The sequence below is a fragment of the Ammodytes marinus genome (assembly GCF_949987685.1).
Source record: "Ammodytes marinus genome assembly, chromosome: 11".
Taxonomy (NCBI): domain Eukaryota; kingdom Metazoa; phylum Chordata; class Actinopteri; order Uranoscopiformes; family Ammodytidae; genus Ammodytes; species Ammodytes marinus.
In genome coordinates, this window is record NC_137215.1 from 29,322,207 (window position 1) to 29,346,722 (window position 24,516).

Here is a 24,516-nt window from a genome sequence, read left to right on the forward strand (position 1 = left end):
TACCACTGAAAAACGCCGCGGCCTCCAGCTGTCCAGCCCCGTGCTGCACTGTGCCTCACACCCGCCCCGCCCATCAACACCTTCCACTGGCTGGGTGTACAGAGCAGAGCATGGCACAGTGGAGCTCAGGTATATATGGCATCAAACATCTAGACTCCGGGGGTAGGGGTGATCCGGGCAGTGTGCCACACCAAGGGTAGCACTGTTCATAACCTACATTGTTTATACCACAAGCACAACTTACATGGTATTATCTTGTGTGCTCGCGGCGTGCATAATTCAGTAATAACTACGGGAACTCCCCGGTCTGGTGTCTCCAGCCCCCCGCCGGCAGTGTGCCCTACCGCCCATCAACACTTTCCACACATGATCATCATGTGTATAGAGCCCTACATTAAGCTAAAGCTTCAGCCTACACCTTTTCGATCAACACTATTGATATGAAATGTCAATGTATAAATCAAGATTTTTACTTGTTTGTAATGTTGTGCATCTATGTGTGATCAAAATAAACTAAACTAAACTAAACTAAAATCTAAACATTGTGCGTTTCTAAATCACCACGGTAGTCTCACAAAGGAGAATATGGATCATTGAGCAGGAACAAAAGACATGATTGGACTGTCAGTGGACTATTAGGGAAGGATGAATCAGATTGGACTTGGTTCATTCCTAGTCGGGGACAGCCTTAGTGTCATGATGTCAGTTATACATGTATGGAAGAACAGTTGATTCTAATAGTACCATCATGGCTATGAGAGCACAGACATAGCTCTGCTGCATGACCACCCTCCCCAGCAGGAAGAAGGGACTCTCACTCTGTTGTCCACTGGGGGCGCCACTAACACCTGCAAAACAAAAAGCATCAGCTCAGCGGACAGAAGATTTAATAGAAAGAACAAAAGACCCACTCGGAAAGATCATCAGGAGATACTGTAGGCCCTGCATCCCAATACTCATGCTTCCCTGCTATTTAGTATGGTAGAATAAGCTCTAGGATGTCGCATAACGTTTGGTCGTGACGTATATCATGCGCTGGCTTCTCAGCCACTCCCTCCGTTCACTGATTGAACCGCCAAAAATCTGGCTGAGAAAACCCGTGACTGACTACTGAAGGGAAATTAAAATTGAGCGGAAGTAGGTAAGTAGGTTACTGCACACCTGAAGTGACATCACATCGATGGAGCCTCTGTTTGAAAACAAACAGGGATGCAACAGATATATAAGCATGGTCAAGGCACAATGGTATGATGAAATAAATAAAAGTATGTCCCAATTGTAGCAGACTGCATGCTAACTAGATTATTTTTATCATATATACAGTATCTCACAAAAGTGAGTACACCCCTAACATTTCTTCACATTTTTCTTTATATCTTTCCATGCGACAACACTGAATAAATGACACTTTGATACAATGTCAAGTAGTCAATGTACAGCTTGTATAACAGTGTAAATTTACTGTCCCCTCAAAATAACTCGACACACAGCCATTAATGTCTAAACTGCTGGCAACAAAAGTGAGTACACCCCTAAGAAAAAATGTCCAAATTGGGCCCAAAGTGTCAATATTTTGTTTTGCCATCATTATTTTCTAGCACTGCCTTAACCCTCTTGGGCATGTAGTTCACTAGAGCTTCACAGGTTGCAACTGGAACCCTCTTCTACCCATTCATGACGACATCAAGGAGCTGGTGGATATTAGAGTCCTTGCGCTCCTCCATCTCCCGTTTTAGGATGCCCCAAAGATGCTCAATAGGGTTTAAGACTGGAGACATGCTTGGCCAGTCCATAACCTGTACCCTCAGCTTCTTTAGCAAGCCAGTGGTCGTTCGGAGGGGTGTTTGGGGTCGTTATCATGTTGCAGTACTGCCCTGCGGCCCAGTTTATGAAGGGAGGGGATCATGCTCTGCTTCAGTATGTCACAGTACATGTTAGAATTCAATGAACTGTAGATCCCCAGTGCTGGCAGCACTCATGCAGCCCCAGACCATGACACTCCAACCACCATGCTTGACTCTAGGCAAGACACACTTGTCTTTGTACTCCTCACCTGGTTGCCGCTCCACACTCTTAACACCATCTGAACCAAATACATTTATTTTGGTCTCATCAGACCACAGGACATGGTTGCAGTAATCCATGTCCGTAGTCTGTTTGTCTTCAGCAAACTTTTTGTGGGGTTTCTTGTGCATCATCTTTAGAATAGGCTTCCTTCTGGTATGATGAGCCATGCAGACCAGTATGATGCAGAGTGTGGCGTATGGTCTGAGCACTGACAGGTTGACCCCCCACCCCTTCAAGCCCTTCAGCAATGCTGGCAGCACTCATACGTCTATTTTCCAAAGCCAACCTCTGTGTACGACGCTGACCATGTGCACTCAACCTTCGTAAACTGGGCCGCAGGGTGGTATTGCAACATGATAACGACCCCAAACACACCTCCAAGACGACCAGTGGCTTGCTAAAAAAGCTGAGGGTAAAGGTTATGGCCTGGCCAAGCATGTCTCCAAACCTAAACCCTATTGAGCATCTTTGGGGCATCCTCAAACGGAAGGTGGAGGAGCGCAAGGTCTTTAATATCCACCAGCTCTGTGATGCTGTCATAAATGGGTGGAAGAGGGTTCCAGTTGCAACCTGTGAAGCTCTAGTGAACTCCATGCCCAAGAGGGTTAAGGCAGTGCTGGAAAATAATGGTGGCCACACAAAATATTTACACTTTGGGCCCAATTTGTAAATTTTTTCTAAGGGGTGTACTCACTTTTGTTGCCAGCAGTTTAGACATTAAAGGGAAAATTCGCCCATTTTCATGTGAATGGTATATCAGGGCCGAGTATATTAGTAGTCTATTGAAAAAAGCCCCCCAAAAATTTATCCGAATTGGCAGAGAGCACAATGATTTCGGATTTAAACTGATGACGCGGGGCTGACGTAGCCGTTTTTACAGTTCCTACAGGCCCCAGGATGCATTGCGCGGGGGGGTACGCTCTGCAGCCAGCCTGCCCAGATTCCGAGCTGCTCGCGTTACCATGGTGACAAACACAGCACGGACCTGACCCGTGTAAGCAGTACAGTAATAGCGCGCTTCGTATTATTTCACTGTTGGACTACTACCACAAAGAAAACATGCCGTCCTATAATGTGCCTAGATGCGCCAACTTTAGGAAACAGAAAAGAAGCAGGAGTAAGCGTAAGCTGAAGATACTAGGCCCTACCTGTTGCCTATTCACCGGCGTGATGCATAGCCCCAGCCCCGGGAAAAAGAATCCGAATAAAGGTAAGCTAACGTGAGCTAAATTGCATAGTAGCCTACTGTAGTTAGTATCAGTGTTTCCCCTACATTAATAACTGTGCTGCCCACACCGCTGTTGAATATTGTGTCCCGGTGTAAGGCTGATAGATGGGGCAAGGAGGAATTAGTCTACCGGTTGTAGCTGTAGCCAAGTTACCTTAGCCGCTAAGCTACAGTTAGAAGTGAACTCGTGAGGGGGGCAGTAGGCCCCTCTGTGTATCCTCGAGGAAGATTTAGTTGCATTTGCAAGACTGTTTGTGTGTGACTGTGTGTTTGTTTTCCATGTGCATGGTTATTAGCGATGTCGTTAAAATGATCAGCTTTCCAAAACCATAAACAATTGCTATGCTGATGGTGATGGCTGGGTGATTAGCACTGATGTCCCTAGTCTTGTGTCGTCTTGGCTCTTCCTAATGCAAATGCATAGCCACACCCTGGCATACAGTATGCTTGGCTGCTAATATAAACATGATGTCTTCTTAGACAAAAGACTACTATTGTGTTAGTGCACTAACTGACTGACCTATCTATGGTTACATAGTGGTTTGTCTGTTTTATATATTTATTGCAACAGCAACATTATCTTTACAGTATAACACATTGATTTTTCTTTTGTCATCTCTTCAGTGCTGGGCTGGCCTCGTGATACAATCATAATTTGTCATTTCAGGTGAGGTCCAAAGGAAGATGGTGTATTGTCCGAGGACCACGCACTCTGTTGTGAAGACTGTTTACATCCCGCACACACGCACCACTTCAGAGCATCCCTCGTAGAACTCGTCATCACATGAAGAAGAGACTGCTGCCTGCAAAGTGCTGTCATCATCACTACAGCTCCCTCAGCCTGCCCTCCCTCACAACATGTCCAAAACCAACTACAGAAGAAGCTGCTGCTAAACATCACTCAATATTTCAACAGTAACTTGACGAAGGAAGCATTATGCTACAATTGTTTTTCCCAACACACTGGAAACTCAAAGCTTTTGAAAATGTTATTTTTCTTTTTTACATTTGTATATGTACATACTTTACAGTTGTGTGTAGAATAATGCACACTGTTTTACTTGCTTGTTATATTAAACTCTATCTATGCCTTATAAAGTGTTTGATTCTCTGAAACTATTTCACTTTTAGTTGATAAGTCAAACCTATGTATTAAAATGGTTACCTATGCAATGACAAAAAACAATCATGTTTATACAAAATTTTATTTGTAAATACAGTCAAGGAGAATTGACACATTTTCACATGATTAAATCTCAATCAGTGTCCATAGTTAGCAGCAGTATTTACAGGTCAAAATATTTGATCATAGCTCATCCGTAGCTTCTACGTAGCGTCTTCTTCAGCCTGTCGCCTGTAGTGACCATTTGGAGATGGATATTTGGCTCTGATGCGCTGTATGACACAATCAGGTAAGACGATGCGGTCCCCTTGCCAAGTCTCTCCCCTTTGGAGCACCCACTCAATCAAGAACCGACGTGTGACAAGTCGATTATGTCTAAAGGAATTAAAACACAAAACAAGTGGTTACTCTCCACAAAGCTATAATGTAACAATAGCAGCCAATGTAAGAACAAAAGACTGGTCATTTTATTTGACCTGTTGTAAAGGGTTCTTCTGAAAAGTGCTATAGACATGCTAAGTGCAACATCAGTGCAATGGCTCAGACAACACAATGTGACAAAGATAACGTTACAACATGCTAGAAAAAAATAATGTTACTCACTCAATGATCATCTGCCCTCCCGGTCTTGCTGGTATTTGTTGTCTTTTCCAAATTATTTTTGGGATATTGAAAATGTCTCTCGGTTTCTAATGGTGGTCCAGTTGTATTGTCTTACAAGGCTAACCCTAACCAAGGCTGAAACAGCTGCAGCCTCGGCCTCTCTGCATACTGTATTTCCTCGCTGAATTTCTTCAGCAGTGTAGGCTTCTCTGGCCCAACTAAATACCCTGCTGGTTCATTCCAGTCAGCCAACACACTTTTTAAAGTATCCTCATCCATATCGTCTGTGCCCGTGTGAAAAGATGCAATTTTCAATGCAGGAAATGATACAAGTAAACTGTCACGGACCATGGGCATGGACAGACGGTTTGTTTTGGTTCGCACGTGCTTTTAGAGCCCGCCCCCTGGATTCACAGGGAGGGGGGTTGGTGAGCTCGGCTCGAGAGTCTGTAGTCTGCACGAGCTCTTCCTTGACACGGAAACGTCACAGAAACGTCACCGGTGAATGGATTTTTGAAGCTCGGCCCCCGCGAAACGGACGATGTTGAAAAAATACACGGGGATATACTGCAACCCAAAGGATATTATGGTAGATGAGTTAAGGTTGAAAATCGGCGAATTTTCCCTTTAATGGCTGTGTGTCGAGTTATTTTGAGGGGACACTAAATTTACACTGTTATACAAGCTGTACACTGACTACTTTACATTGTATCAAAGTGTCATTTATTCAGTGTTGTCCCATGGAAAGATATAAAGAAAAATGTGAAGAAATGTGAGGGGTGTACTCACTTTTGTGAGATACTGTATATACTGTATATATCAGTTGTAGTATGTAGAATAGAAAAAATGAAAGAGTAGGAGATTTGGAATGCAGTCACTGTATGATGTGCACCCATATCTTAGCAATTGGCATAACCGGAAATATCATTAGAGCCAGTATGTATGGAGCACGGGTTGGCACCATGACAAACTCCTCTGTAGTGAGAACACAGTTTGTGCTTTTGACATAATGTGATAATGAAGTGGGTATCTTGAACTGACAGGTCCCTTCCACTATCACTGAGACAGTCTGTGTCACAAACGCCTTCTTACCCAGATCCGGCTGACTGTCTTCAGTTACAGTTTCCCCTCTGCTGCTTTCTGTTCCCATAGACAGGAGCATGAGCTGAAAGAGAAGGCCACACAAGCACACACACACACACACACACACACACACACACACACACACACACACACACACACACACACACACACACACACACACACACACACACACTTTAAAATACAGGCATTTATCTGCACATCTACTGAATAGTGGATATGTGAATGCAGCTTCGATTCAAGCTAAAGACTTTGGTCTCATTCTTTGGCCAATCAGATGAAGCCCCACTGAAACATGTTTTTTAAATAATTATTTTGGTGTTGTATCCTTTATTGGATAGTTTTTGGACAGACAGAGTTGAAAAGGGGCAGAGAGGGGAATGATATGCAGAGAACCACCACGAGCCGGACTCCAACCCGTGGTCTGCTGCTTCTGAGAACTGAGCCTCTATGTGTGTGGGGAGTGGGGGGAGGCTTTAACCACTACACAATGAGCGCTAAATCTGCTCAATCTAACACTAGAAGTCCTGCTCCATAATAAAAGCGTATACACTTATTAGGAGAGCACTCACAATAGGCAGAGTAGCACACTAGGGATGTTGAGCGTGTTCAATTCTTACTAAAGTAGTTTGACAGGATAGTAGGATTTTTTTTTTTCATAGGTATCCGGCGTTCTATCATTATAAAATCGTTATTATAATATAATGAATGAGGTTTTTCTTCCCTCAGTCTTACCTCAGTCTTCCATTGCCCCAGCTGTCCTGTTAATCCTAACCCTACATTTTCCCATGTGTGATGTCACACATGGAAAAATGTAGGGTTAGACCAGGGGTGCCCACTGTTTTTCAGCTTGTGAGCTACTTTGAAAATGACCAAGTCAAAGTGAGCTACCACCTACTATTAGGGGTCAAAAGTCACGGTTCGGAACGTACCTCGGTTTTTAAGTCACGGTTCTGTTCTGTACGGTACGGTTCTCAGTTAAGAGGAAACATGTCTGCAGAATTGCAGCCTAAAGGTATTTTCCAGTATAGAAAAGAAAAAACTGCTGCATACAACCAAAGTCTCAATAAATAAAATACTTCTTAAATAAAAGTGAAAGTTCTGCACCGCAAACCAAACAAGCCTGTACATATTTATTTAAACATATTGAAAATGAATGTACAATATAAGTTGGTGTACCTTGAATAATTGCATGAACCTAGGTATGCACCGATCCACTATTTTTAGTTCCGATCCGATTCCGATATCTGGGTTTTGGATATCGGTCGATACCGATACTGTCCGATACAATATCATAATTGTTATACATTTTTTTGTTGGTGGTGATGTTATGTATTAGGCTAGGAAGGCTTAAGCAATTCTAATTTAAAAGAACAAGAAATATACACAAATGCATATAGGTTTATCTTAAAAGGCAGAATTATAGTCATACAAAAAAAATCCTTCTCAATGATCACTTCTGTCCCACTAGAATATGTGGTGGTCTGTTTGTCTGAACAGTCTTCCTCTCTCTGGCTGTATTTTAGTAGAATTTGTCACAGTGCAGAAGCCTCTCCACTTCCTTGACTTGGATTAGCTTTGGTTAGCTCACTGGCTAACAAACTGATATGCAGGGGCGCAACTACCCACTTTCTGGGGGGTATGCAGGCACTTAGCAGGCGCCCCCCCGCCCCAATTACAGACTTCCATTTTAAGTTGCATATTAGAGCAGGTGATCGGCTCAACCATGACATGTCTGCCTGCACTGATTCTCCCAAAAGTAAAGGACACAGTGAGTAACAGGTTGGTCATCAGAAATAAAACTATATACTGGGCATTTAGGTTTTTGTGGCCTCACTAGTGTCAGGCATGCATACTCATAAGACATGAAAAAGGTGACATGTCCGAAAACACACCCCTTTAGGGGGGTCTGGGGTTTTCCCACCCAGAATTTTTTGTGATTTGAACATGTAAAATAAGCAATTTGGTGAACTCTGGAGAAGAGAATTAAAGAAAAAGAAAAGTTTTATTTCAGTTCAAAATGAATAGTAAAATGAGCCAAACAAGTTAGTCAGCCAACCTTCTTGACTTTATCCATACAACGTGTGAAGGTATTTACTAAGAAAAACGTTAAAAAAACAGCTCAGACAAACGGTTAAATTGGAAAGACCAGCTTGTTGATAAAAAATGTTTTCAAGTGAATGAGAGAGAAAAGGCAATAAATAAGACAAAAAAACTTAGAGCCACCAATCTATCGCACCAAATTCCCTTACAATAAACTATTATATACTCTCTCTCTCTCTCTCTCTCTCTCCTGTAATACTGTATGTGTAACTTACACAGCACTATTCAAACCGATCCTGAATTGTAATGCTTTGGGGGATTCTGAATTGTGATGCTTTGTGGTGCCCCCCCCCCCCTTCCTTAGCCTTGTACATCATACTTAGCATTGCACAACATACTTCAAACACTATACATGTACATAAGCCCTGCAGCTCACCCGCAGAAAACATTTCCTCAGAAACATTTTCTTTGTCGTTACACTCATAGCTCCAAAGAAAAACCTATTGTTCTAGTTTACACTACCTGGGAATCTTATCTACTGTCTGATCAGGACCTTCAAATATCTCTTTATCATTCATCCAAGCCAATCCATCATCTTGTTCAGTTAATTGGAAACAGAAACTAAGACAAACTGTGTGTGTGTGAGTGTGTGTGTGAGTGAGTGAGTGTGAGAGAGAGAGAGAGAGAGAGAGGGAGTAAGGTCTCCTTACAGAGACAATGTGCCAGACTCACAATTTCAGTTGATTAAAATGTATAAATAACTAAACATGAAAAGTTGAGGTTAAGTTTGTCTAAACACGCAATCTTTCTCCATATCAATCTTCCCGTTTTCGGTTTTGTGCCCCCGAGAGCTTTCTTTTCTGCCTCTCCAACTTTAGGTCCCTGTCATCAGATGACAACACGATTCAAATGAAAGCTCTCGCGCTCCAGCGCGTGCTCGAGGGGGCGCGCACTGGAGCGCCTATAGTGTGGGGAGGAGGAGGCGAAGGAGCGGGGATGCGCCTTATCACTGACGTGCCTCTGTTATTGATCATATCATTTACACAAACGCTGTTAAATACAGAAAAATGCCGACTCCAAATAATTTTCCCCCGATCGCTTTGGCGCCCCTCTAGTGCGGCGCCCCTATGCGCCGCATATAGTGCATACCCACTTTTTGCGCCACTGCTGATATGTACTGTATGTCAAAAGTGGTGTCCTCTCTCCCTCCACCGAACGTCGGTGCATGCTCGCACAGCTCGTTCGCTCTTTCATAGTTAAAAAAAATAAATAAAAAAATGAAATAATTTTTTTTTTTTTCTTAAGAATGCCACGCGATCGACCCATACTACCCTCGCGATCGACCTAGTGGACACCCCTGGGTTAGACAGTGAGACCATAACACACTCTTTCTGCCTTTTTCTCAGGCTAGGATGAACCGATTTCTAAAATGTTTGCACATTTATACTACATAGGATCTCAGAGTTCAATACACCTTCATATTTCCACCGGTGAAGTAGGCCTTTAAGTGAGCAGACTAATACGTTGTACTATTTGAACATCAGCCTGTTAGCACTAGACATATGACTGTTTACCTGTGTGTCATCTTCACACTCCTCTTTCTGTTGACTCCATGAGCGTAACTCCACTGTCTCCACGTCCCCTTTGTCCTGACTCTCCTCAACCTGCCCAACACAAACACATCATCTGAGGACAAACACATATCCCAATCACAGTTTAAAAAGAATAAATACAAATATTGCAATTGGTGAACAGGTTTTCGTTAGCCTCATAGCATAATTGCCTGAGTTATATTTTATTGGTTATAGAGTAAATATGATTTAGGCAAATATGTTATGAGGCTAACGTGTTGATAGGTTGCAGTGTCATGGTGTTTTTAAATTGGAACCACAGCTATAACATCCACCCAGTCCCATCTGAAACCCTCTGGTGAGGCACCGTGCTCTGTCAATGAGTGAGAAAAGGCTGAGCAGGGCAGAGTGGCGGGGGCCATGTTGGATATTCATTCCAACTGTAATATGCAGCTCATCACATCAAAACTGATGCTAGACTCAGCCGCTGCACTGATCTGTATCACTAAAGGCTGAAACAACAACAGTGGACTGCATGGAGGAAGGTGCATTTAGATTGGCAGCTCAGAATACCTGCCCCACGACAGCCCGCAAAATATTTACAAACTAGGAAGATGTTCAGTCATGTGAAAAACTACAATTTCTGTATATCTACAGCAATTGTATTATCATAGTATATCATTTGAAAGTGTTTCTCTAAAATACCCTTTTCATTAAAGGTCCTTTTATATCAATTGTTGATTTGTCACAAACAGACATGCATGTAGCTTGTTTTTGAAATGGTCAGGACTTGCTGGACGTACATCTTCCCAATGATAAGAATAACTCATGGAGAAGAGAGTATTTGGCAGCATGCCGCTATACGTCTATGCGCCCTCCTCCCCGTCATGTGACTGGCATTTAAAGGTGTAGTCAGTGATTCTGGAGAACACTTGTTGTCAAAATCTATTTTTCTCATAATCAGTGAATATCTCCTCACGATCCGCTACATGTACAGTACATGTATGCGCTGTGTGTGCGCTGAAGAAAAATCCAGTCTTCAATACACAGCCTAGGCTCTGTAAACTGGTATGTTGCTCACTACGGTGGCCCCCTTCGTTTACATACCCCTTTGTTTACATACCAGTTTACGAGGCCTATAGGGCTGTGTATTAACACCATTTTTTACGACAAGCATTCTCCAGAGTAGCTGACTCCAGCATTAATGCATGTTGTTCTTTTTGTTTTAATCCTTTCAGATCCTCGTTGGTATTGACACAGTTAAGTCAGTAGTGTTGATAAAGAAGAAGAGTTAGCAGATACCTGGTTAGGAGCCCCATGGCGTCCTGTCTTGAGAACAGTTGTTATGGTGATGTAGAGCAGGAACAGGATGCCTGGGTTGACATAAACCGGCCAATCATGTTCAGCGTTGAGGTTGAGGTCATAGGGGGCGGAGCAGTTCCCTGGTATGATAATATCCTTCAGACCAAAGAGTCTAGACATGAACACAGATACATAGGGAGAGAGTTAGAGGTGGGTCAATAAAGGTGGGGTAAGCAATTCTGGAGAATGTCTGTAGACAAAATCACTTTTTGTCAACAGCAGTGAATATCTCCTCACGATTGACTTCCTGTCCGTACTGTTTGTGCACTGAAAGAACATCTGGAGTTCATACACAGCCTATGCTCTGTAAACTGGTATGTAAAGAAAAGGAATGTAAACCAACAGTACGCACTTTAGCATGTGAACAGGCCCATTTACAGAGCCTAGGCTGCGTATTATTAACACCAGCTTTATTTTACGGACAGGTAGCAGATTGTGAGGAGATATTCACTGATTTGACAAAAAGTGATTTTGTGAACAGACATTCTCCAGAAGTGCTTACCCCACCTTCAAATGGCAAAATGAACAAATGCTCATTAAAAGTGTTGTGAGCAGATCTACTGTATGTGGATTAGGAGGGATCAATCAAAGTGTCTCAGGCTACAGTACATTCCAGGACAATGATCTGGAGGGATCTGGGATGGTACTGTAATAAGATATGTCGCCATGATACTGTCACTATTTACAGTGTGTTAGCAGTCAAGTGTGATGGGTACATGGTATTATTTATTTTTTCTTTCTTTTCTTTAAGTGGTTCCTTGGTGTGTGTCCTTGTTGTGATTGTGGAGATGTTTGTTTGTGTGTTTTGTGAAAAAAAATAAAATAAAAAATAAACATATTGTGAAAAAAAAAGTTAGCAGTCAAGTTAAGTAAATGGACTCCACTTATATATCTTTTCCCTGGTTGTTCACAGACTCAAAGCGCTTTACATTGTTTCGTACACATTCACCCAATCACACAAACATTCATACACCGATAGCAGCAGCTACCACGCAGGGTGCAAGCTAACTATCGGGAGCAATTCGGGGTTCAATGTCTTGCCCAGGGACACTTTGGCATGTGGCGGGGGATCAAACCTCCGACCCTGCACTCCAGAAGCGACCTCCCTACCCACTTCGCCACAGTCACCATTCTCTTTCCCCAGTAATCAGAACTTATTGGCCAAGTTTAGAATGTCAAGGACCCAACTTGTCCACATGCCAAATAGAACACAGATGAGCCTATAGTTAAAACGCCAACACATACAAATCATGGTGGACTGGGGACAATATTTTCAGACAAAAATTGTCTGGAAAACATTCAAATGTGAAGGAAAGTCTATGTCAACGCTGAATAAAAAAAACTATATTGAAAAGTTGTCAGGAGTTGTAGTTGCGGTCCAGTGTTTCCTTTATTTTTCTTTGCATAACAAAAACCCTTTGGAGGGAAAGCCAGCTAATGACAGCTGTAGCGTTTGAAACACGCCTTCTGTGTGAACTCTCAAGCACACATCATGATGGCTGTGGTTTAACACTGGAACCAGATAGTAAACCAACTGACACGGCCAGTTAGCGCGTCTGAAAAAAGGGACTTGGAATAAAAAGCTGATAAACAAGAGACCCTGAAGTTCTAATGCTGTGTGTGCAGGTCAACTGAGGTACAGTAATCCATACATTCAAGGTTCTTGAAGAACTACAGCTAATGACTTCAGAAACTGACGTTGCCTCAGAGGACATGCAGCCTCTCTATGTACTGTACAATGATATAAATACTGGAGAGAAACCAGGAAGAGACATGCAGCCTCTATACTGTACAATGATATGAATACTGGAGAGAAACCAGGAAGTGTCCGTGACCGTCACATATGGTTTTTGGTTCTAAAATGACATAATGTGTAAAAATATAGAACACAACATTGCGTTAAAAACAAGTCTCTTTTGACCTGCTCTCTTTGTCTACCAATGATTGAGCTAAGCTAACCTGGATTAGCAACCTTTGCCCACTTCTCTATCAAAAATGCACGCCCAGTAACACTAACGGTTTCTTTCACATTTTCTTGAGGGCAAAAAGCTAAAACTTTGTGTTCAACTTTTCCTGTCAGGGAATAGGTAATGCTTTGAGGTCCCCAAATAAGAGCTGGAAGTACATGTGGAATCATAGGTTTGCAGAGGGGGAACAGTTTTGGGCCTAGGCAGCAGCACTAGCCAGGTGCCATACCACATGTAAGTGAAGGAATCCAGTGCCCGGTTATGTGGACCAGTCCAATGGAGGAGACTGAGTCAGCCGGATTTCAAGCTAGCGTTGCAGCAGGCCTGATGGTATTAAAAGCTGTAGTCCAAAAAGAGTATGCACAGTGTGTGGAGTGTGAGCCACTGTAATGTACCCTCACCTCACCCTGATGTGTCAACTGCAAAGGGGTTGAAGAAGCTTTGTAAACTAAACCGTGGGCCCTGCTGCTGTAAACAACAACAACAACAACAGCTAAACAATAACTTTCAAGATATAGTTTTCTAAGTTCAAACAGTGTTCCAGGGGATTCTATTCTTTCTTATGAGGAAAGTTGGTCCATTCATTTGTGAAGGGTAACCCTTCGAAAATGCTCAATTTTCTCTGACACAACTAAAGTTACAGAGTGCACCTTTAAAGTGATTCTGACGCACAGAGAGAGAGAGAGAGAGCTGGCGTGGACATGGGTGATGATAGATTGAGGAATGCTACGTCAGTCACACAGTGGAATGCTGCACCGCTCGCCCAGCTGATTGCGTGAGGTGACGAGGCACCAGACCGCTGCTGCTCCATGCTCATGCCACACATACCTCCATCCAAACCTGTCCTCACATACCTCCATGCTTTATTCCCTTTGCCTGTTATCTTCTCACACTTTCACTGCTGCTCCTTCCACTGACTTTTCAATCTATGTCCACATGTTGCAAGCAAAGCACACTATGAATAGATTTAGAAGGTTTCCTGAACATGAGCTTTGAAACCCTCTAAAAGTACAGACCCAGGTGTATACTTAGTCAACTATGTATGTCAACCTCTCGGCTCCACACGGACAATGACTTAAAGGTGAAGTAAGCGATTTATTTATGTTAATATAAGTGTTAAATCGCTCTTTATTCATGAAGTGATCACTTATATAGTGTGCGCTTTTCATAAAGCCGATCTCTCAGTCACTCGTTCTGCATGTAATCGGCAAATAAACTTTTCGGGGATCCCACTACTGATAACCAATCAGAAGAAAGAACGCCGTGCAGAGCGACAGATGGGTGAATGTTTATGCGCCTACAATGGCGGAGCAGGTCAAAATCCTTCCCAATGTCTGTTTTGATGGTTTTTATCATGTTTTATCACACTTATGGATCTGAGATGATGCTAGATGACTCGCTGCTTGAAGACCGCAGTGCATTAATGTGATGACGTGGGGACGAGGGAGGGGACTGCTAACTGCAGTAACTGACAGGAAGTTAGCTAAACTGACCATTCCGCTTACTGAACCTTTGACTAATAAAAAATATCAAATGTCATTTCACTTTACAACCCAATTAAGTTTATTAAACTCAATACCTAACAGCCTTGTAAACTCTAGGCATAAGTAAAACATCTTTTTAAAGGGGGTCGCTTGTGGCGTAGTGGTAAGAGCGCCCCTCCCATAGAGGCTCAGTCCTTGTTGCAGCAGACCAGGGTTAGAATCCAGCCTGGGTCATTCTTTGCATGTCATTCCTCGTCTCTCTACCCCATTTCATTTCTGTCTCTCCAAATCTGTCTAATAAAGCAAAAATAGCAAAAAATTATAATAATTTAAAAAAAAACTGTTTACGTCTAATGTAACATCGAGTTTAGTGGTTTTATTTCATTTAATAACTAAATGTTTTATCACATTAGTTTTCTGTTTTTATATACAGTATTGGGATGTATGGAATTTGAAAGTGTTGCTTCATGTTATTGTTTTATGCAAATGAATGGAATACTGCATTCATTTTAGAAAGTTCTTATTTAACTTAAAGATCTCCTATTATACTACTTTTCTGGTCTTAATTTCTTGTTAAAAACTGCTGTAGAGCAACCTGACACGAATCACATCACAAAAAACCATGTAGATTTTCGGGACACTCTTCCTCTCACCCTAGCGCGCACAGCAGTAACTCTCCACACTGGGCTTTGTGATTCTCCGCCCCCTCCCCCCCTCCTGCCAACCCCACTCCATTGTGATTGGTTACCTTCCTTCCGGAACAATTTCAGCAGCGCGCGGGTAGATTTGAGAGCAGGAAGGTGGGGGCATGGGCTGGAGCTTGCCTGAGCAGCACGTTACCATTAGAGGTGGGCATAGATTAATTTTTTTAATCTAGATTAATCTAGATTAATTTTGGAATTAATCTAGATTAATCTAGATTAAAATGTCTCATTTGAATTCATTCATAATATGTGTGTGCTCCCTAAATAATGACTCAAAGTAAGTCTTTGAGAACGTGTTTCTCAAGCCAGGTGGCGCATCAGACCAGGGGCTCATCTCCTGTTTCCAACATGCATCACAAACTGCTTGAGGAAGCTGGACTACTATGATAATTGGTGATGAAAATAAATAATGTTCAACAAGATGTTACTTAGTAACGCGTTACCGGTGTTGTGCCGAAATCCCACTCCCCGCCGAAATCCCACTCCCCCGCAGGATCCCACTGCCTTCCTAGCGTATTGCTAGTTGTAGTTTGACGAACCGAGGCGATTTTTACAAGCCAAGTTCCTTCGTCTTAGGCTTTGAGGAAACTGTTTGTAGGCTATTTAATTCATGTTTCATCAAAATATAAGTTATGTTGTGCTGCACTTGAGAGTCTATACGATTTGTGCCCTCTGTCCCCCGCACTTTCTACAACCACTTAATTCATTTTTTTATTTTTTTATTTTTTATTAACCTTTATTTATACAGGTAAAATCTCATTGAGACCCAGGGTCTCATTTACAAGAGAGACCCATTTGTTACATGTCGTAACACATTTTTCCGAGCTGTCCTTAAACGCACCATGAGAAGCCTGGTGCGTTTAAGCCTCCTAGAGGGGAGTGGGATTTCGGCGGGGAGTGGGAATTCGGCACAACACCGGCATCGGACCTCTTTTTTCAGTAACGAGTAATCTAACGTGTTACTATCTCCAAACCAGTAATCAGATTAAAGTTACTCATCAAAGTCACTGTGCGTTACTTTTTCTGTAATTTTCCTTAGTGAAACATTTTACATAACTGCACAAATGACTGCGATTGCGATTGTATGTAAATAAATGTGCACGCATGTGTCTCTAAACGCTCCAACTGCTCCAACCGCTCCTCTCGTCTTTTTGGTAGCGCCCCTCTCTGACATGCAGCGTGTGTGTGTGCGCCTGTGTCTGTGTCTGTGTGTGTGTTTGCAGCAGCATTACGGCCGAACTGTGGCGCTAAACAAAGTTTTCCCCCCGATGAAATATAGCGTCTGCTAAGGGGATATTTAGGATTCGGGTACGGTGACGTTGAAGAGATAGAAGTGTTTAAAACTTGGAAACTTATAGTCACGTGGCGACCGGTGGCCACACACACCCACCCTGCGTTCCAATACCCGATTGTGTCGTGGGCAAGTGATGGAGAGAGAGAGCGGCGGGTGTGTGAGAGAATAAAGGCTCCTCAAGTGTCAACAACGGCCCCCGGCTATTATTATCTCCCCTGAGCCGAACAGGAGGTGGAATAAGAGATTAACGGCGATATTTTTTTTATCGCCGATAACAGTCTAGCGTTAACGCAGCACGTTAACGCCGATAACGGCCCACCACTAATTACCATACATGGAAAAATCCGTAATCTTGACGACACGATGGCAGGAAATTTGAACCGATTTGAACACGTGATTTCTCGACCGGCTGCCCTAGTGTTTAGCGCTCTGCACAGCCACCCCAGACGGTCAGCAGGGAATACGTCTAAATGCATGTACGTAATTATTTGATACGCTAGTATGGTTAAACATGACTATAAATCATTATAACAACGTTTATAGGTCATAAAAGTCTAAAAGTATAATAGGTCCTCTTTAAGAACCGTCTGTAGCGTATAATGACCTTTAATAAGGTTGGGTTAGGGCTGAAATGTTAAGGAAATAATTTGTAATTGAAATATTTGAACGTACACACCGGCCGCCTACCTACTTCCGCTCAATTTTCATTTCCCTTCAGTAGTCAGTCTGGGTCTGCGGTGTATCCGTGGGTTTTCTCGGCCAGATATTTTGGCTGTCCAATCAGCGAACAGAGGGAGTGGCTGAGAACAATGACGTTGAGGTTGTGCGCCAGTTTCAGTTGAAGTCAGAAGCCGGCGCATGACATACGTCTCGACCAAACGTTATGTGATTGGTTGGCAGATCCAGAGTGGCACTGGGCAGATCCAATAGTCTTAAACTTCAACAGACACCCGCCTTCAAGTGAGTTTACGTTTGTCAATTGAGCGATTCCAGACCTTCTGTACAAATGAAATGAAGTAGGACGGTCTGGTAGGATCAGGCTATTAAACTTAACCAGTGGTGGACAAAGTACTCAACAGTACCTAAGTCAAAGTCTAGACACTCCTGTTCATTGATTACTCAACCACAAGTGAAAGTTGCCCAGGCTCCTTTTCTACTCAAGTCAAAGTACCAGGGTATTTACTTTTTAAAAATACTGTGTATTCGAATGTACAAAGGGTAGATTTCTGGCAAATAATTAACGTAGGACTCTGGTTCCAACAAGACAAGGGGATCAAATTGAGAAGACATATTAAGCCCAAATGACTGATATAAAATGACATTGGTTCATCGCATATACATTTACAATCATGACAACATTCAAAAGTTGCGTGTCGCCACTTGTATTTCAGAAAAATAAAAAATCTAATCTATGCCTAGCCTGAAACTTAGTAACGTCAAAAGTACAATTCTTGTCTTGGAAATGTAGTGGAGTGAAAGTCATACGTTCCCAAAGAAGCAGATACTCACGTAAAGTACAGATACTCAATGAAAAGTACAAAAGTTCAGTATACAAGTAAATGTACTTTGTAACTATCTAACACTGGTCTTACCTTGCCCACAAAGTGTGTGGGGGGAAGAGGGCCTGGGCCAACAAACTCTGGTACAGGTACAGACACACCATGTGACCGGAGGTGAAGAAGCCCACCATCACACACAGCGCATTGAAACCCAGGTGGCTGATGGGAAGGTGACACGCCCACCACGTGCACATGCCGATGAAAAGCAGGAAGTAGACGGCTGAGAAGGCAGAGGGCAGTGTGATGCCTGGGTGGGGGTGGGGGGAGACAGGTAACAACTTTTAACATACATGGACAGAAGACACTCTTAATAACCCTATCTTAAAACACTCGCTTTCAAACCACTGTAATCCTTGGAATGGCAGGATGGCCTGGAGGGGCCGACCAGTGAGGTCTCTGGTTGGACCCCCAGCACTGGACAGGAGGGCGTTAGTAGTCAAACTAGTGGTGGCTGCTATTACATCTACGGTGCACCACTATCACTACCATCGTGTCCTTGAGCAAGACACTTAAACCCAAAACTGCTCCAGGGGTGCAGACCCTGCGCGATGGACCCCTATGTAGAACTGCATGTGTTAGAGATGGAGGAGGTGAGTGAATACATCATTTCAGTGCCATGTGTGTGACTTACCTTGTGCATGTGTGTCAAATGACTTAAAGGATTTTTGTTAATATACGTGTTAATTAAATATTCATAAAGCAATCACTTAATCACTATGCGCAGTTCATAACACAGGTCTCCCAGTCATTCAGCTTTGCAGTAATTGCCAGATAAAACTTTGAGTATCCCGCTAGTTTTTATCCAATCAGGAGACAGAGCTCTATAAAGAGGCGGGTCTCTGTGCCCGTGAACGATGACTCGCAGCTCTCCATCGCGGCCCTATATGATGAAGACCGCTGTGTGTTCATGTTGCCATTGTTGGGATGTTTTTGTTCTGCACACCCTCACCTACGTATACCTGTATGACCTGTTATTTATTTCATTTTGACATACCACAGTATATGATCATTTTGGACCCAAAATCACACACAAATGTAAAAACGTATTTCGAAAACATATTATTTTTTACTATGGGTAACGCAAACATTCATAAAGAATGTTTTCCTCCAACGCTCATACAAATGTCAACCGAACTGTTAAAGGCGGTGTTCTGGCATGTCGTGAACACGTTCATACTTCACTTGGGCTTTGCAGTTTTTTGAAGAGAAAAACTAAATATCACACTTCCCCTCAACTGTTATGCATGCAACCAACACAGCTTTTCCTTTGTGTCCTACAGTGCAGGTCTAGTGGAAACGAGATGATATCAGATAATTAGAGGTTGCGTATCACCAGCAAACAGTCATTAAAACCACAGTGAGAGCTGCATCAGTAGAATGGCCACACCTGACTGATACCTGGGTGTGTATTTAGGCACATTTCAGAATAGTGGAGAGTGAACACTGTCTCTGGATATAGATATATAGTAATATAGATATATAGTAATATAGATATAGTAAACCTGGTCTAAAACAGTACAAATCAATATGTGATATCAAAGTTCTGTGTCTTAACAAGCTTTTACAAAAATGTGATTGAAATGAAATGTTGATAAATATTATAAAAGTTAAAGTGAAACAGACAGCTTTTATACTGTCCAGACGGTCTGGCAGTACTGTGTGGGCGGGGCCGTATCAAACAGTCTCCATGGGAACAGTCATTGTTAATATAAAAAGTTCAAGCGGAGAAGTGCTGTGATTGGTTCAAAAATACTGTAATACGATCCAGTACATAACCCGCCTCATCTAAACCGGATTACTGTAAAGTTTGTCTAACTTAAATGATAACATCTTTCATTTGGACTTATACACAGCCTATGCCTAACTCTTTTCAGATGCTTACTTTCATGCAACTAACTCCCCAAACAATGACATATTTGATCCTAACCCTACATTGTTAGGAGGTGTTTGTGGATTTGGCTTTACATTGGCTTTGAATGATGAATGAAATATATAAACCTGAGGAGAAATGCCTTGACATTGAGCACCTAGCATGAGCCAACCCCCACTGTGCTCCCACTGCTTCCAGCATCTTGTTCATTTCATGTGAAATGCAGTGGACTCCTGAGAAGGTCGCTGACTGGCGGAAACATTGTATCTCCATTTTTAGTTGATATTTTTTTCTTCATATAACAGCTATCGGTCGCATTTCACACTTCACGTCTGTGTGTGTGTGGGGGTTTAATAACGTTTCCACTAATGAAAAGTATTAAAAAGAAGTTTGTGAATTGGCGACGCAGAGTTCATTTGATTAAAAACAATACCCTTTTTTTAATTTTGTTTCCTGAAAAATGAGCGTTTTAGACATACAAGGTTTGTTACACAGATCCTAATGTTACACAGTGTCCTACCAGCCAGAGCCAGCAGTCCGATGGCCAGGACTCTCCCCAGGTCACGGAGGACTTTGCGGGCTGTTGCCTTCAGACGCTCGGCCAGCTGCTTGGCTCTGGTCGCCGTGGAAAGCTCCTCGTCAGGGTCGCCGGGCAACGACCTCTCTTCTTCTTCTTCTTCTTCTTCTTCTTCATCTTCACCCGATACCTCCTCCTCCTCCTCTACCTCAGCCTTTGTGCTTTGTTCTGTTGGCTCGTCTTCTAGCTAAAGGTGGGACAAGAACAAAAAGACACTAGATATAAATCAAATCAAATAAAATCAAATCATTTTTATTTGTATAGCCCAATATCCCAAATAGACATTTGCCTCAGTGGGCTTTACATTCCATACAGTATGACACCCTGCCCTTACACCCTTAGCTCGGCTGAGAAAAAACTCCCAGTAAAAAACCCTTTATCGGGATTTTTTTTTTTTAAGAGAAATCTCAGGGAGAGTTGACAGAGTAAGGGATCCCTCTCCCAGGAGTTATAGATAGCCTACATAGATTAGTCTCAAAATAAAATGACAACAGTGTAGGTTTGAGTTAACCCTTATTAAGCATTAACTAACCATTAATTAATGTACCCTTATTGTAAAGTGTTACCGTTATTATAGAGAATGTACACGGGTCACAAAGAGCATTGTTGATTGATGGATTGTACTTAGGTAATCCTTATTCAGCACTAATTTGCATTGATTAAGTGTAACAAGTGATAAATGGTTCCCACTTTACAATAAGGGTCACAAAGTCCATTAATAAATGGTTAATTACACTGAAGTAATGCCTATTATGGTGAATTATACTTCAGTAATGCCTATTCAGCACTGGTGTGCATATATAAAGTGTCACTTAATGGATAAATTGTTCCCACTTTACAATAAGCATTAGTAAATGGTTAATTATGCTTAAGTAATGTTAAAAAAATTACGTTTGTTAACAGTTAATTAATGCTTATTATTATATTAATCAACTTTTGGTTCATGCTTAATTAATGTATTAACCAAGGTTAATATAGGATATTTATAAACATTAAATAATGTATTAATTAATACCTTAGTTAACATGAACACTATTAGTAAATGCTTACTAGATCCATTAGTTAACAGTTAACTAATGGTTAGTTAACCCTTATTAAGCATTAACTAACCATTAATTAATGTACCCTTATTGTAAAGTGTTACAGGGATAATATAGTAGCTCCTAACTGGAAGGACTAGGAAATAATGTTATAGTGAGATACGGCTGGCAAAAAAACATTGTTTTTTCAAGCGCTGGTCAATTTAGTGATTTTTGTCTATTTTGCTTCAAGAACGCCTTCTTTCATAAATCAATGGTCCAAAATGTACATTTAGGTGTTTATGTTACTAAACCTTGTCTGTTTGCGTATGTATATTTTTCATATACAACCATTTAATGGCCATTATATCAACATGAGTTTTTTTTTCAATACTCTGAACCAAAGATCTCTGCCGTGTCATCAGGTCCTCGGCACATTCTGTCACATGGACTCAAACAAAGTATAAATAAAGTTTTTTGTGTAACAGATTTGTATCAATCATATTCCAATTCCAAAGCTGAAAACTGCATGAAACGGATACAACAGAGAAGATTGCTATGCTGCTCCAATAGGATATTTTCCCTTCGTTCCAAATCACATACTTTTTCTTTTTACTACACTACATACTAAAGTACAGATGAGTTTTAGGGCAACAGGAGAGCCAAACAATCAGATAAGGAAGATTTGTTTTCATGATGTCTAAAAATTTCAAGAATAAAGACGAATACTCCAAAATGCAATTGGAGTCAGTGGGGAATTTGTGTATTTTCAGCATACTACAATTGACGTGCATGTATTGGGACATCCTACATCTTTTTCTGGCATACTATATAGTAGGGAAGTATGGGTATTGGAACACGGGGAGAGTGTCTACTAAGTCCATGACGTCATTGGAATGATAAGGTGACGTTCATATGAGCAGAGCTGAACAGCAAACAGATGGGCCTTCCTTGATCCAAGGTATGTCATGAGTAGAGACCAGGCTTTGGAACCCTATGTTTGCAGAATGGAAAAGGCCTCCATTGTAATATATTCTTAGATTACTGTTGGATAAATACATTTTGATTAAAACCAGAACATTCCAACTGCACAAACAACAATCAAATTAAAAGGGGATCTAAAATCCAGGCATACACTGTTTCGATCACAGCCTTTAAAGGAATAGTTCAACATTTTTAATATTTAAGTCTCTTTGCTTTTCTCTCTCTCCGGCTCCAGAAAAGGTTACAGAAACCGTTCCTGTAACTGTGTGTGCGCTTTTGATATAGAAATGGGCAATGGTCTCTCTTCCAGGTTAGCTTAGCTCAAACACTGGTAGTCAAGGGGTAGCAGAGTCATCTAATATCCTTGTAAACACACAGTGCACACACATACAAGCACTACACACTCCTGATAAACAGTAATAGGTGGCACAGGAAGACAGAGGAACAGAACACAAAGTCACCACCATCCTACAAAATGTGACTTAAAGCGGCTACGAGTAACATTTAAATATCTTTTAAACAGCCTCATGTTTCCTCTGATAATCATTAATTACCTTTAACAGCAAACGAGACCATCAGTGCAAAGAAAGACGTTTTTATATAGTTTTTATTACTGCATTTGGTCTGGTCGCACACCCAGTCCGATTTTCGGTTCACGCGTGCATGCTCTATGGTCACATATCCGTATTGGTCGCAGATTTCAGTGTGGCGCAGCAACGTGATTTGAGAAGCCTATCCCTCCAGGTGAGGGAAGGGGAGCGGGAGCCTTGTTTGAGACAGTTATTTGTCGTCATAATGACTGATAACGGGCCTGAACCATCAAAGAAAAAAAAAGAAAATGCAATGAAGAAAAGCTTAAAGGGAGAGTGATAGGCGGGCGGGAGGGCGTTGCCAAGCAACGTATACACAATTTCACGGGAGCGAACTAGACTGCAGTGTGTACTCCTAAATGAATGAGCGGTAGCCTACTAAAACAAAGTTTACTTTGCCTCACCAGCATCATCAGATGACCATTATTCATCTGTAATAGTCATTATTTACAACAACATAAACACATTACCTCATCGTGATCCATACTAACTGCCGTCTCTCGTTCATTCGCTTTGTGTGAGGACACGTAATCTTTCAGCTCCGTGAGAGAGAGTAGTTAGGTGACACTGCTGCATCAACTCATTGCAATCAGGTGTGTGTAGCAGTGACTGGCATTAGTTGATGCTGTGTCACTAACCACTCTCACGGAGCAGAAAAGAGTCCGGTGCCCTCACACTTTCAACACACGGACATGCACTATATTGCTTCCTGATCATTTGAATCTCGCACGCCCGGCACGAGCTAGAAAACAGCGTCATGACAGCTGGCGTCGTAAAAATACTACCGCTTTTGTCCAAAGGGGACGCCAACTGACAAAGTTACTCGTAGTGGCTTTAATTGTCGTATGCTGGTTCACCACTTTTTTTTGGTTTCAACATTTTATTTTTACACTATTTGAAAATGGTGCATGGAGCAAGGAGTGCTGGAATATATGTAAAGATTCAGGTAAATCTAACAGGTTACTTCAGATACTAAGTACATGACAGTGTTTGCAGCATGTGTGTCTACATAGTGTTTACATTTATTTTTGACAGCCATGACTGTGGACATGTATACAGTTGAACTTGAAGCCAAATAGGTCAGTTAGGCAGTTGATGGCTGCGTGGCCCCATGCTGCTTATACATGTTTGAACAGATGAATGTTTTTACCTTCAGGCATTTGGAAATGACTCCCAAGGATAAACCAAACTTGTGGAGGTCCAACCTATTATCCTGAGGTGTTGGCTGTTCTTTTAAATTACATTCCCATGATGTCAAGTTTAATTGTGTGCCGTTTATCTTCTTCAATGAATTAATCAACGGACTACACCGTGTCACGCTGCTAAGATGTCACCATAGTAACATAGCCGCTATGATGTCACCATAGTAA

The 24,516-nt window shown here is 41.9% G+C and overlaps 1 protein-coding gene and 1 long non-coding RNA gene across 3 annotated transcripts in view; one reads left to right on the forward strand and one right to left on the reverse strand.

Moving 5' to 3' along the window:
* Positions 1-24,516, reverse strand: part of piezo1 (piezo type mechanosensitive ion channel component 1 (Er blood group)) — a 157,145-nt gene that overhangs the window by 82,187 nt on the left and 50,442 nt on the right. For both annotated transcript variants that reach the window (XM_080036320.1, XM_080036319.1), the window contains exons 5-10: positions 20,497-20,740; positions 18,140-18,353; positions 11,039-11,210; positions 9,740-9,829; positions 6,114-6,186; positions 745-848 (exon numbers count right to left, since the gene is read on the reverse strand). In XM_080036320.1, coding sequence (XP_079892446.1) covers positions 745-848; positions 6,114-6,186; positions 9,740-9,829; positions 11,039-11,210; positions 18,140-18,353; positions 20,497-20,740 — 897 coding nt within the window. The remainder of the gene's footprint in view (positions 1-744; positions 849-6,113; positions 6,187-9,739; positions 9,830-11,038; positions 11,211-18,139; positions 18,354-20,496; positions 20,741-24,516) is intronic.
* LOC307257172 lies at positions 2,990-4,393 on the forward strand. Its single transcript, XR_013845082.1, has 2 exons — positions 2,990-3,277; positions 3,963-4,393. It is a non-coding gene; the product is annotated as an uncharacterized lncRNA (long non-coding RNA).